General features: G+C 50.1%; 2 protein-coding genes across 3 annotated transcripts in view; both read left to right on the top strand.

The window, feature by feature from the left end:
• LOC120039973 overlaps positions 1–3,311 on the top strand; it is a 32,267-nt gene extending 28,956 nt beyond the window's left edge. Inside the window, exons 8-9 of the mRNA XM_038985290.1 lie at positions 2,493–2,582; positions 3,034–3,311. Coding sequence (XP_038841218.1) covers positions 2,493–2,582; positions 3,034–3,210 — 267 coding nt within the window. The 3' untranslated portion in view covers positions 3,211–3,311. The remainder of the gene's footprint in view (positions 1–2,492; positions 2,583–3,033) is intronic.
• A 140-nt stretch (positions 3,312–3,451) lies between these two features.
• The window catches only part of pir (pirin), a 115,645-nt gene continuing 105,856 nt past the window's right edge, over positions 3,452–13,240 (top strand). Inside the window, exons 1-3 of one of the 2 annotated variants that reach the window (XM_038985293.1) lie at positions 3,452–3,642; positions 4,137–4,293; positions 4,426–4,518. In XM_038985293.1, coding sequence (XP_038841221.1) covers positions 4,201–4,293; positions 4,426–4,518 — 186 coding nt within the window. In that variant the 5' untranslated portion in view covers positions 3,452–3,642; positions 4,137–4,200. The remainder of the gene's footprint in view (positions 3,643–4,136; positions 4,294–4,425; positions 4,519–13,240) is intronic. The other variant, XM_038985292.1, reaches the window with a different exon arrangement.

Genomic DNA, 13,240 nt, shown 5'->3' with positions numbered 1-13,240 from the left:
GGAGCCATTCTGTCTCAGCGCTTCCAGTCTGACGATAAGGTCCATCCTTGCGCTTACTTTTCTCATCGCCTGTCGCCATCGGAACGCAACTATGATGTGGGTAACCGCGAACTGCTCGCCATCCGCTTAGCCATAGGCGAATGGCGACAGTGGTTGGAGGGGGCGACCGTTCCTTTTGTCGTTTGGACTGACCATAAGAACCTTGAGTACATCCGTTCTGCCAAACGACTTAATGCACGTCAGGCTCGTTGGGCGTTGTTTTTCGCTCGTTTCGAGTTCGTGATTTCCTATCGTCCGGGAAATAAGAACACCAAGCCTGATGCCTTATCCCGTCTCTTTAGTTCTTCTGTGGCTTCTACCGACCCCGAGGGGATTCTCCCTGAAGGGCGTGTTGTCGGGTTGACTGTCTGGGGAATTGAGAGACAGGTAAAGCAAGCACTCACTCACACTGCGTCGCCGCGCGCTTGTCCTAGTAACCTTCTGTTCGTTCCTGTCTCTACTCGTCTGGCTGTTCTTCAGTGGGCTCACTCTGCCAAGTTAGCTGGCCATCCCGGCGTTCGGGGTACGCTTGCTTCTATTCGCCAGCGGTTTTGGTGGCCTACTCAGGAGCGGGACACGCGCCGTTTCGTGGCTGCTTGTTCGGACTGCGCGCAGACTAAGTCAGGTAACTCTCCTCCTGCCGGTCGTCTCAGACCGCTTCCCATTCCTTCTCGACCATGGTCTCACATCGCCTTAGACTTTATTACCGGTCTGCCTTCGTCTGCGGGGAAGACTGTGATTCTTACGGTTATCGATAGGTTCTCTAAGGCGGCACATTTCATTCCCCTCGCTAAGCTTCCTTCCGCTAAGGAGACGGCACAAATCATCATTGAGAATGTGTTCAGAATTCATGGCCTCCCGTTAGACGCCGTTTCAGACAGAGGTCCGCAATTCACGTCACAGTTTTGGAGGGAGTTCTGTCGTTTGATTGGTGCTTCTGTCAGTCTCTCTTCCGGGTTTCATCCCCAGTCTAACGGTCAAGCAGAAAGGGCCAATCAGTCGATTGGTCGCATATTACGCAGCCTTTCGTTTCGAAACCCTGCGTCTTGGGCAGAACAGCTCCCCTGGGCTGAGTACGCTCACAACTCGCTTCCTTCGTCTGCTACCGGGCTATCTCCGTTTCAGAGTAGTCTTGGGTACCAGCCTCCTCTGTTCTCGTCCCAGCTCGCCGAGTCCAGCGTTCCCTCCGCTCAGGCTTTTGTCCAACGTTGTGAGCGCACCTGGAGGAGGGTCAGGTCTGCACTTTGCCGTTACAGGGCGCAGACTGTGAGAGCCGCCAATAGACGTAGGATTAGGAGTCCTAGGTATTGTCGCGGTCAGAGAGTGTGGCTTTCCACTCGTAACCTTCCCCTTACGACAGCTTCTCGCAAGTTGACTCCGCGGTTCATTGGTCCGTTCCGTGTCTCTCAGGTCGTCAATCCTGTCGCTGTGCGACTGCTTCTTCCGCGACATCTTCGTCGCGTCCACCCTGTCTTCCATGTCTCTTGTGTCAAGCCTTTTCTTCGCGCCCCCGTTCGTCTTCCCCCCCCCCCCCCCCGTCCTTGTCGAGGGCGCTCCTATTTTCAAGGTACGTAAGATCATGGACATGCGTTCTCGGGGACGTGGTCACCAGTACTTAGTGGATTGGGAGGGTTACGGTCCTGAGGAGAGGAGTTGGGTTCCATCTCGGGACGTGCTGGACCGTTCGTTGATTGATGATTTCCTTCGTTGCCGCCAGGGTTCCTCCTCGAGTGCGCCAGGAGGCGCTCGGTGAGTGGGGGGGTACTGTCATGTTTTGTCTTTCATCATGTCTTGTCCCTGTGCTTCCCTCTGCTGGTCTTATTAGGTTCTTTCCCTCTTTCTCTCTCTCTATCGTTCCGTTCCTGCTCCCAGCTGTTTCTCATTCTCCTAACGACCTCATTTACTCTTTCACACCTGTCCCCTATTTTGCCCTCTGATTAGAGTCCCTATTTCTCCCTCTGTTTTCCGCTTCTGTCCTTGTCGGATTCTTGTTTGATGTTTGCTGTTCCTGTGTCCTTGTTCCGCCCTGTCGTGTTCTTTGCCTTCTTCAGATGCTGCGTGTGAGCAGGTGTCTATGTCAGCTACGGCCAGTGCCTTCCTGAAGCGACCTGCAGTCTGTGGTCGCGTCTCCAGTCGTTCCTCTCTATTGACGAGAGGATTTCAGTTCCTGTTTTGGATTGACCATTGATAATATCCAGGAGAATCATTATTTGTTTATTACTGGAATAAAGACTCTGTTACTATTACGTCGCTTTTGGGTCCTCATTCACCAGCATAACAATACGACTATACTATAGGCTACTACTATACTATAATACTGTAGGCTACTACTGTAGGCTACTACTATACTACTATGGACTACTACTATGCTACTATACTATACTATGGACTACTACTATACTACAGTTACCTGCATTTGATCCAAGTCTAATTACAATGTATCTCAACTTTAGGTCCTGGATGGCTGGCCTTGTATATCTGAGAGCTTGCAGTGGGCTCCAGGCTGTCCTCTGTACCTGATGGGACAGTACGCAGCACTTCAGGTATATTGGCATTTTTTTGCTAATCACACAATGAAGACCTTTTGTATAAAAATATTAGAATGGAATGTCAGAGAGAGAATATTTCATTCATATAGCTGGGAATTTGTCAACGCATTGACAGACACATGTAATGAAAAAATGCCGATATGGATTAAAATAAAATTAGCTTTTCTGGGTTTTGGAGGGGTGGAAAGATCATCAAATGGAGTGTTGGCAAAGCAGAGGAGGGATAGCCTTTTGATATATTTATAAACTTGTATTTTCTTTAGTCTTTCAAGGCCGCAATATAGGCTCTGAAATATAGGCAGCAAATACCTACAAAATATGGCTTGGAAAGTAGACCTATGTGAGAATCTCTTTTGTAAGGTACTTGTCGATAGAGACTCAGTTGGTTATGTAACATTGTACAGTCAGTGTGACTCAGCTGTATTACCTTTGTTGTCACAAACAGGTTGGTCCACACGCGCTGAATCTGGCAGGAGGACAGGCTGCAAGCGCGCGCATCGCGAAGGACATAATATTCCAGCACAGCCAGAGTGGTTACGGAGGGACAGGGACACAACCCACCGTGGAGAGAGCACACACCGAAGAATACATTCAACAGATGCACGGGCTGATGTGGTTATGATTAAAGACCTTAGCACAAATAATGTTGTGATGTCAAAGGGAGATTTACGCAGCGATAGATCATGGATTCGGCTGCCTTCCTAGCTGAGAATAAACTACACCTCACCCCTTCCTAGCTCAGAATAAACTATCCCCCCTTCCTAATAAACTACACCTCACCCCTTCCTATCTGAGAATAAACTAACCCCCCTCTTTTTTTATTCAAATTAATCCCTTGTGGTCAAGCCACGCCCTTCATGTCCGTACATGCGCAACAGATGCAGTGTTGCCAACCGCGACAACAATATGACTGCGCTTGGAAGATGATAGGCTTCTAATTCTGTTGTTGCCTACACACTGGGAGGATTTGATAGCCTACATTACGTGCTTGTCTGATTGTAGTTGATATTCGGAGTAAATTAGTCTTGTTGAGTCCACATCCAACTTCTGCCAGGTTAGTGACATTGACTTTCATGTATCAAAGTAAACTCCACTCCACGGAGAAGGAAGTTTTTCTTCACCATGGAGTGGAATTTAGTCCGATAAACTTAATTTATCCTAGCTAGAGACCGATGCTGTTATTGCTCTGTCATGTTGTCTTTTTACTCCATATTATCCCAATAAAAGTCTTAGCAAAATAAGAAATATTGTAACATCTAATAACAAACACTCGTTGTGGTGTTTGGTATTGACGTGATGTTTTGTATTGACGTGATGTTTGGTATTGACGTGATGTTTGGTATTGACGTGATGTTTGGTATTGACGTGATGTTTTGTATTGACGTGATGTTTGGTATTGACGTGATGTTTGGTATTGACGTGATGTTTTGTATTGACGTGATGTTTGGTATTGACGTGATGTTTGGTATTGACGTGATGTTCTGTATTGACGTTGAACAATAACGGTGGGTATTTGAATAATGCAGTTCTTTTTCCTTTTCTCGTCAGTATTTTTGTTCAAGGTGTACCATAATAAATAAGGTACTACTATTAAATAACCCTATCCTCTACGATGAGGATAAGAAGAGTTGTGAAGACAGTTTTGAGTGTGGAGCAGGTGGAAGGTGTGGGAGCCCATGTCCGCAGAAGCATAGGAAGAAAGGAGGTGCGTTACTGTCATACTGTCTGTCTTACATCTGCCTAGTTTATCATGTTTAATAATATCCTTTTAAAACACCAAACTAAACCACATGTTATGACATGGTAGGCTGATATCTTGTCCATCCATTTATTTCAGCTGATTAACCTGGATCCATTCTTGATGTTGGATGAGTTCAAAGTCAAAAAGCCGTCTGGCTTCCCTGATCACCCCCACAGAGGCTTTGAGACCGTGAGTAGGCTCTCTATTCTCTCTCTCTCGCTCTCTCTCTCTCGCTGTCTCTCTATTCTCTCTCTCTCTGCTCTCTCTCTCTATTCTCTCTATATTCTGTCTCTCTCTCTCTATTCTGTCTCTCTCTGCCTCTGTCTCTTTCTCTCTCTCTCTGTGTGTCTCTCTCTCTCTCTCTCTCTCTCTCTCTCTCTATTCTGTCTCTCTGCCTCTGTCTCTCTCTCTCTATATATATATATTCTCTCTATTCTATGCCTCTGTCTCGCTCTCTCTCTGTCTCTCTCTCTCTTTCTCTGTCTCTCTCTATTCTCTCTCTCTCTCTCTCTCTCTCTCTCTCTTTCTCTCTCTCTCTCTGTCTCTCTCTGTCTCTCTCTATTCTCTCTCTCTCTCTCTCTCTCTCTCTATTCTGTCTCTCTCTGCCTCTGCCTGTCTAGCTAGCGTGATGCAGCATCTATACTGTCTCTCTCTATCTGGAGTGATTGTAAGGACTGGGTGTCGGAGTGCGAAGTCAAGTGCAGGAAACAGCAGGTGCAATAACAAATGTTCTTTAATGAACACTGAGAAACTAGGCCACCCTTCTATACACTGGATGTTCTCATAAAACAACCCCAGACACGGGGGGGAACGAAAACAGTCCAGATACAACGTAGATCGAAAACAAACACCACTCTTACCAACTAACAATCCCGCACAAAGGAACGGGCGGGCCGGCTGACTGATAAGCCCAACTAATTACAAACCTAATACAAAACAGGTGTAACCAATAAACACATAAGGAGGGGGAGAAAAGGATCAGTGGCAGCTAATAGGCCGGTGACGACGACCGCCGAGCGCCACCCGAACGGGAAGGAGAGCCCGCCTCGGTCGGAGTCGTGACAGTACCCCCCCCTCTGACGCGCGGCTCCCGCAGCGCGCCGACACCAGCCTCGAGGTCGACCCGGAGGACGAGGTGCAGGGCGATCCGGATGGAGGCGATGGAAATCCCTCAGCATAGACGGATCCAAAATGTCCCCCACCGGTACCCAGCACCTCTCCTCCGGACCGTACCCCTCCCAGTCCACGAGGTACTGCAGGCCCCTCACCCGGCGTCTCGAGTCCAGAATGGCCCGTATCGTGTACGCTTACTCTGGGCGCATACCGAACAGGAGGAAACATAAACCCTAACGTCCCTAGCCAAGGTAGGCCACCAATACCTCCCCCGAAGGCTCCCCACTGTCCTCGTCACCCCAGGGTGACCCGAGGAGGGTAGAACGTGAGCCCACCGAATCAATTTGTCCCGAACACCAAGCGGCACGTACTTCCGACCCACCGGACACTGAGGAGGAGTGGGTTCCGCCCGTAACGCCCGCTCGATGTCCGAGTCCACCTCCCACACCACTGGTGCTATCAGCCTTGAGGCGGGAAGGATGGGAGTAGGTTCGGTGGACCGATCGTCCGTGTCGTAAAAACGGGACAGTGCATCCGCCTTTACGTTCTGGGAGCCCGGTTTATACGTTAATGTGAACCGGAATCGGGTAAAGAACATGGCCCACCTTGCCTGACGTGGGTTCAGTCTCCTAGCTGCCCGAATATACTCCAGATTCTGATGGTCGGTCCAGATGAGAAAAGGGTGCTTAGCCCCCTCAAGCCAGTGTCTCCACACCTTCAGAGCACTGACCACTGCTAACAACTCCCGGTCCCCCACATCATAGTTACGCTCCGCTGAACTGAGCTTCTTCGAGAAGAAAGCACAGGGGTGGAGTTTTGGTGGCGTACCAGAGCGCTGTGATAGCACGGCACCTAACCCAGCCTCGGACGCGTCCACCTCCACTATGAATGCTAGAGAGGGGTCCGGATGTGCCAACACGGGCGCATCCGTGAACAGCGCCTTCAACCTTTTGAAAGCTCCGTCCGCTTTTGCTGACCACTGCAACCGCACCGGACCCCCCTTCAGCAGTGAGGTAATGGGAGCTGCTACCTGGCCAAAACCCCGGATAAACCTCCGGTAGTAGTTGGCAAAACCCAAAAACCGCTGCACCTCTTTTACCGTGGTCGGAGTCGGCCAATTACGCACGGCATTAATGCGGTCACCCTCCACCACCACCCCCGAGGTGGAAATGCGATAACCCAGAAAAGAGACGGCTCGTTTGGAGAACACACACTTCTCAGCCTTGACATATAGGTCATGCTCCAGCAGTCTACCAAGCACCTTGCGTACCAGAGACACATGCGCGGCGTGAGTGGCTGAGTAGATCAGAATGTCATCGATATAAACAACCACTCCCTGCCCGTGCAGGTCCCTGAGAATGTCGTCTACAAAGGATTGGAAAACGGCTGGAGCATTCTTTAACCCATACGGCATGACGCAGTACTCATAATGGCCCGATGTGGTACTAAATGCGGTTTTCCACACGTCTCCTTTCCGAATACGCACCAGACTATACGCGCTCCTGAGATCCAATTTTGTGAAGAACTGCGCTCCGTGAAATGATTCCATTGCCGTAGCAATGAGAGGTAGTGGGTAACTAAACCCCACGGTGATGGCATTTAGACCTCTATAATCAATACACGGACGCAAACCTCCCTCCTTTTTCTTCACAAAAAAGAAACTTGAGGAGACGGGTGAGATAGAGGACCGAATGTACCCCTGTCCCAGAGACTCAGTGACATATGTCTCCATAGCCACAGTCTCCTCTTGGGACAAAGGGTACACGTGACTCTTGGGAAGCGCAGCGTTTACCTGGAGATCTATCGCACAATCCCTTCCCGGTCGATGAGGTGGTAATTTAGTCGCTTTCGTTTTACTGAAAGCGATTGCCAAATCGGCATACTCGGGGGGAATGCACACCGTGGAACCCTGGTCTGGACTTTCCACCGACGTGGCACCGATGGAAACTCCCAAACACCTTCCAGAACACTCCTTTGACCACCCCTGGAGAACCCCGTCTCCACGAAATTTTAGGATTGTGCCGGGCCAGCCAGGGAATCCCTAGCACCACTGGAAACGCAGGCGAATCAATAATATAAAGACTGATACGCTCCTTATGATTCCCCTGCGTCACCATGTCCAGGGGAACCGTGGTCTCCCTGACCACCCCTGACCCTAATGGCCGGCTATCTAGGGAGTGCACGGGAAAGGGAGAATCTATCGGCACAAGCGGAACCCCTAACCTAAGAGCGAGTCCGCGATCCATAAAGTTCCCAGCTGCGCCTGAATCGACTAGCGCCATTTTCTGGGAAGAGGGAAAAAATTTCAGGAAAAAAAATTAAGACAAACATGTGACCAACAGGGGGTTCTGGGTGAGTTTGGTGCGGACTCACCTGGGGTGATCGAGAAGCGTTCCGCCTACCATCTCGACTCCCAGAAGGACCCCCCCCAGCACCGATCGGCCGTGTGTCCTCTCCGACCACAGCTGGTGCAGGGAGAGCCTCCTCCTCCGGTACCCCTCGGCCCGGCCCCTCCCAACTCCATCGGAATAGGAGCGGAGGTGCTGGGTGGTGGAACGTACAGGACCCTCTCAGAACGCCCGCGGGCAGCCAGCAGATTGTCCAGTCGGATGGACATGTCAATCAGCTCATCCAGGGAAAGAGCGGTGTCCCGACATGCTAGCTCCCTGCGGACGTCCTCCCGGAGACTACACCGGTAGTGGTCAATAAGGGGCCTGTCATTCCACCCAGATCCTGCAGCCAGGGTCCGGAACTCCAGCGCGTAATCCTGGGCGCTCCTCTTCTCCTGCCTAAGGTGGAACAGTCGTTCTCCCGCCGCTCGGCCCTCTGGAGGGTGGTCAAAAACGGCACGAAAACGGCGGGTAAACTCTGGGTAGTGCTCCTTCGCTGAGTCTGGGCCATTCCAGACTGCGTTCGCCCACTCCAGAGCACGACCCGTGAGGCAGGAGACAAGGACACTCACCCTCTCCGCTCCCGAGGGAGTGGGTCTTACGGTGGCAAGGTACAGTTCCAGTTGGAGTAAGAACCCCTGGCACCCCGCCGCCGCTCCATCATAATCCCTCGGGAGTGTCAGACGGAGAGCGCTGGAGCCGGGGGATGGAGAGTCCTGGGCTGGAAGAGCCGAAGGTGGAGAGAGGAGACCACTCCTCTCCCATCGGTCCATTCGCTCCATCATTGACTCCATCGCCGATCCGATACGGTGGAGAACGGTGGTATGATGGAGCACCCGTTCCTCCATCGATGGGAGAGGATTGGCCGCTGCTCCTGCTGACTCCATTTCTTTCGGGTGCGGGATTCTGTAAGGACTGGGTGTCGGAGTGCGAAGTCAAGTGCAGGAAACAGCAGGTGCAATAACAAATGTTCTTTAATGAACACTGAGAAACTAGGCCACCCTTCTATACACTGGATGTTCTCATAAAACAACCCCAGACACGGGGGGGAACGAAAACAGTCCAGATACAACGTAGATCGAAAACAAACACCACTCTTACCAACTAACAATCCCGCACAAAGGAACGGGCGGGCCGGCTGACTGATAAGCCCAACTAATTACAAACCTAATACAAAACAGGTGTAACCAATAAACACATAAGGAGGGGGAGAAAAGGATCAGTGGCAGCTAATAGGCCGGTGACGACGACCGCCGAGCGCCACCCGAACGGGAAGGAGAGCCTGCCTCGGTCGGAGTCGTGACAGTGATACAATGTTGTGTTCTGACTGAAACCCTGGCAGGTTCATATGAGGCCGTTGAGGGAGGGTGAGGCACATACACCATTAATGATGAGGGAGGATGAGGCACATACACCATTAATGACGAAGGAGGATGAGGCACATACACCATTAATGACGAGGGAGGATGAGGCACATACACCATTAATGATGAGGGAGGGTGAGGCACATACACCATTAATGACGAGGGAGGGTGAGCCAGGTACACCATTAATGATGAGGGAGGATGAGGCACATACACCATTAATGACGAGGGAGGATGAGGCCCGTACAACATTAATGATGAGGAAGGGTGAGGCACGTACACCATTAATGACGAGGGAGGGTGAGGCACGTACACCATTAATGACGAGGGAGGATGAGGCACGTACACCATTAATGACGAAGGAGGATGAGGCACATACACCATTAATGACGAGGGAGGATGAGGCACATACACCATTAATGACGAGGGAGGGTGAGGCACGTACACCATTAATGATGAGGGAGGGTGAGGCACGTACACCATTAATGACAAGGGAATGTGAGTTACATACACCATTAATGATGAGGGAGGGTGAGCCAGGTACACCATTAATGATGAGGGAGGATGAGGCACGTACAACATTAATGATGAGGGAGGATGAGGCACATACACCATTAATGATGAGGGAGGGAGGGTGTGGGACATACACCATTAATGATGAGGGAGGGTGAGGCACAAACACCATTCATGATGAGGGAGGGTGTGGCACATACACCATTAATGATGCGGGAGGGTGTGGCACATACACCAGTACTGATGCGGAAGGGTGAGGCACACATACACCATTAATGATGAGGGAGGGTGAGGCACGTACACCCTTAATGATGAGGGAGGAGGAGGCACGTACACCATTAATGATAAGGGAGGATGAGGCACATACACCATTAATGATGAGGGAGGGTGAGGCACGTACACCATTAATGATAAGGGAGGAGGAGGCACATACACCATTAATGATGAGGGAGGATGAGGCACGTACAACATTAATGATGAGGGAGGGTGAGGCACGTACACCATTAATGATGAGGGAGGAGGAGGCACGTACACCATTAATGATGAGGGAGGATGAGGCACATACACCATTAATGATGAGGGAGGGTGAGGCACGTACACCATTAATGATAAGGGAGGAGGAGGCACATACACCATTAATGATGAGGGAGGATGAGGCATGTACAACATTAATGATGAGGGAGGGTGAGGCACGTACACCATTAATGATGAGGGAGGATGACGCACATACACCATTAATGATGAGGGAGGATGAGGCACGTACACCATTAATGATGAGGGAGGGTAGGGCACGTACACCATTAATGATGAGGGAGGATGAGGCACATACACCATTAATGATGGGGGAAGATGAGGCACGTACACCATTAATGATGAGGGAGGATGAGGCACGTACACCATTAATGATGAGGGAGGGTGAGGCACGTACACCATTAATGATGAGGGAGGTTGTGGCACATACACCATTAATGATGAGGGAGGGTGAGGCACATACACCATTAATGATGGAGGGTGTGGCACATACACCATTAATGATGAGGGAGGGTGAGGCACATACACCATTAATGATGAGGAAGGGTGTGGCACATACACCATTAATGATGCGGAAGGGTGAGGCACACATACACCATTAATGATGAGGAAGGGTGTGGCACATACACCATTAATGATGAGGGAGGGTGAGGCACATACACCATTAATGATGAGGGAGGGTGAGGCACGTACACCATTAATGATGAGGGAGGATGAGGCACGTACACCATTAATGATGAGGGAGGAAGGTGCACGTACACCATTAATGATGAGGGAGGAGGATGCACGTACACCATTAATGATGAGGGAGGAGGATACACGTACACCATTAATGATGAGGGAGGATGAGGCACGTACACCATTAATGATGAGGGAGGATGAGGCACATACACCATTAATGATGAGGGAGGGTGAGGCACGTACACCATTAATGATAAGGGAGGAGGAGGCACATACACCATTAATGATGAGGGAGGATGAGGCACGTACACCATTAATGATGAGGGAGGGTGAGGCACGTACACCATTAATGATAAGGGAGGAGGAGGCACGTACACCATTAATGATGAGGGAGGATGAGGCACATACACCATTAATGATGAGGGAGGATGAGGGACGTACACCATTAATGATGAGGGAGGATGAGGCACGTACACCATTAATGACGAGGGAGGGTGAGGCACGTACACCATTAATGATGAGGGAGGGTGAGGCACATACACCATTAATGATGGAGGGTGAGGCACATACACCATTCATGATGAGGGAGGGTGTGGCACATACACCATTCACGATAAGGGAGGGTGTGGCACATACACCATTAATGATGAGGGAGGGTGAGGCACATACACCATTAATGATGAAGGAGGGTGAGGCACATACACCATTAATGATGAAGGAGGGTGTGGCACATACACCATTAATGATGAGGGAGGGTGAGGCACATACGCCATTCATGATGAGGGAGGGTGAGGCACATACACCAATATTGAGGAGGTAGGGTGAGGCACCTACACCATTAATGATGAGGGAGGGTGAGGTACATACACCATTAATGAGGCACATACACCATTAACAATGAGGGAGGATGAGGCATGTACACCATTAATGATGAGGGACGGTGATGCACATACACCATTCATGGTGAGGCACATACACCAATATTGAGGAGGTAGGGTGAGGCACATACACCATTAATGATGAGGGAGGGTGAGGTACATACACCATTAATGAGGCACATACACCATTAACAATGAGGGAGGATGAGGCATGTACACCATTAATGATGAGGGAGGGTGAGGCATGTACACCATTAATGATGAGGGAGGGTGAGGCGCATACCCCATTAATGATGAGGGAGGGTGTGGCACATACACCATTAATGATGAGGGAGGGTGTGGGATATACACCATTAATGATGAGGGAGAGTGAGGGAGGGTGTGGCACATACACCATTAATGATGAGCGAGGGTGAGGCACATACACCATTAATGATGAGGGAGGGTGAGGCACATACACCATTAATGATGGGGGAGGGTGTGGCACACATACACCATTAATGACGAGGGAGGGTGAGGCACATACACCATTCATGATGAGGGAGGGTGAGGCACATACACCAATATTGAGGAGGTAGGGTGAGGCACCTACACCATTAATGATGAGGGAGGGTGAGGTACATACACCATTAATGAGGCACATACACCATTAACAATGAGGGAGGATGAGGCATGTACACCATTAATGATGAGGGACGGTGATGCACATACACCATTCATGGTGAGGCACATACACCAATATTGAGGAGGTAGGGTGAGGCACATACACCATTAATGATGAGGGAGGGTGAGGTACATACACCATTAATGAGGCACATACACCATTAACAATGAGGGAGGATGAGGCATGTACACCATTAATGATGAGGGAGGGTGAGGCATGTACACCATTAATGATGAGGGAGGGTGAGGCACATACACCATTAATGATGAGGGAGGGTGTGGCACATACACCATTAATGATGAGGGAGGGTGTGGGACATACACCATTAATGATGAGGGAGAGTGAGGGAGGGTGTGGCACATACACCATTAATGATGAGCGAGGGTGAGGCACATACACCATTAATGATGCGGGAGGGTGAGGCACATACACAATTAATGATGGGGGAGGGTGTGGCACACATACACCTTTAATGATGAGGGAGGGTGTGGCACATACATCATTAATGATGAGGGAGGGTGAGTTACATACACCATTAATGATGAAGGAGGGTGAGGCACATACACCAATATTGAGGAGGTAGGGTGAGGCATATACCCCATTAAAGATGAGGGAGGGTGAGGCTCATACACCCTTAGTGATGCGGGAGGGGGAGGCACATACACCATTATTGCACTTCCTGCTAAAGCCAGCAGATGGCACTAACATGCCTACTGTAGTGTAAGCCTCGTCCAGAGAAAGCTTTTCAATAGGTTTGTTAAACATAGCATTAGCTTG

Source organism: Salvelinus namaycush, unplaced genomic scaffold (assembly GCF_016432855.1).
Source record: "Salvelinus namaycush isolate Seneca unplaced genomic scaffold, SaNama_1.0 Scaffold315, whole genome shotgun sequence".
NCBI lineage: Eukaryota > Metazoa > Chordata > Actinopteri > Salmoniformes > Salmonidae > Salvelinus > Salvelinus namaycush.
The sequence above is the reverse complement of the archived record's forward strand: the minus strand, read 5'-3'. Positions and strand labels throughout refer to the sequence as shown.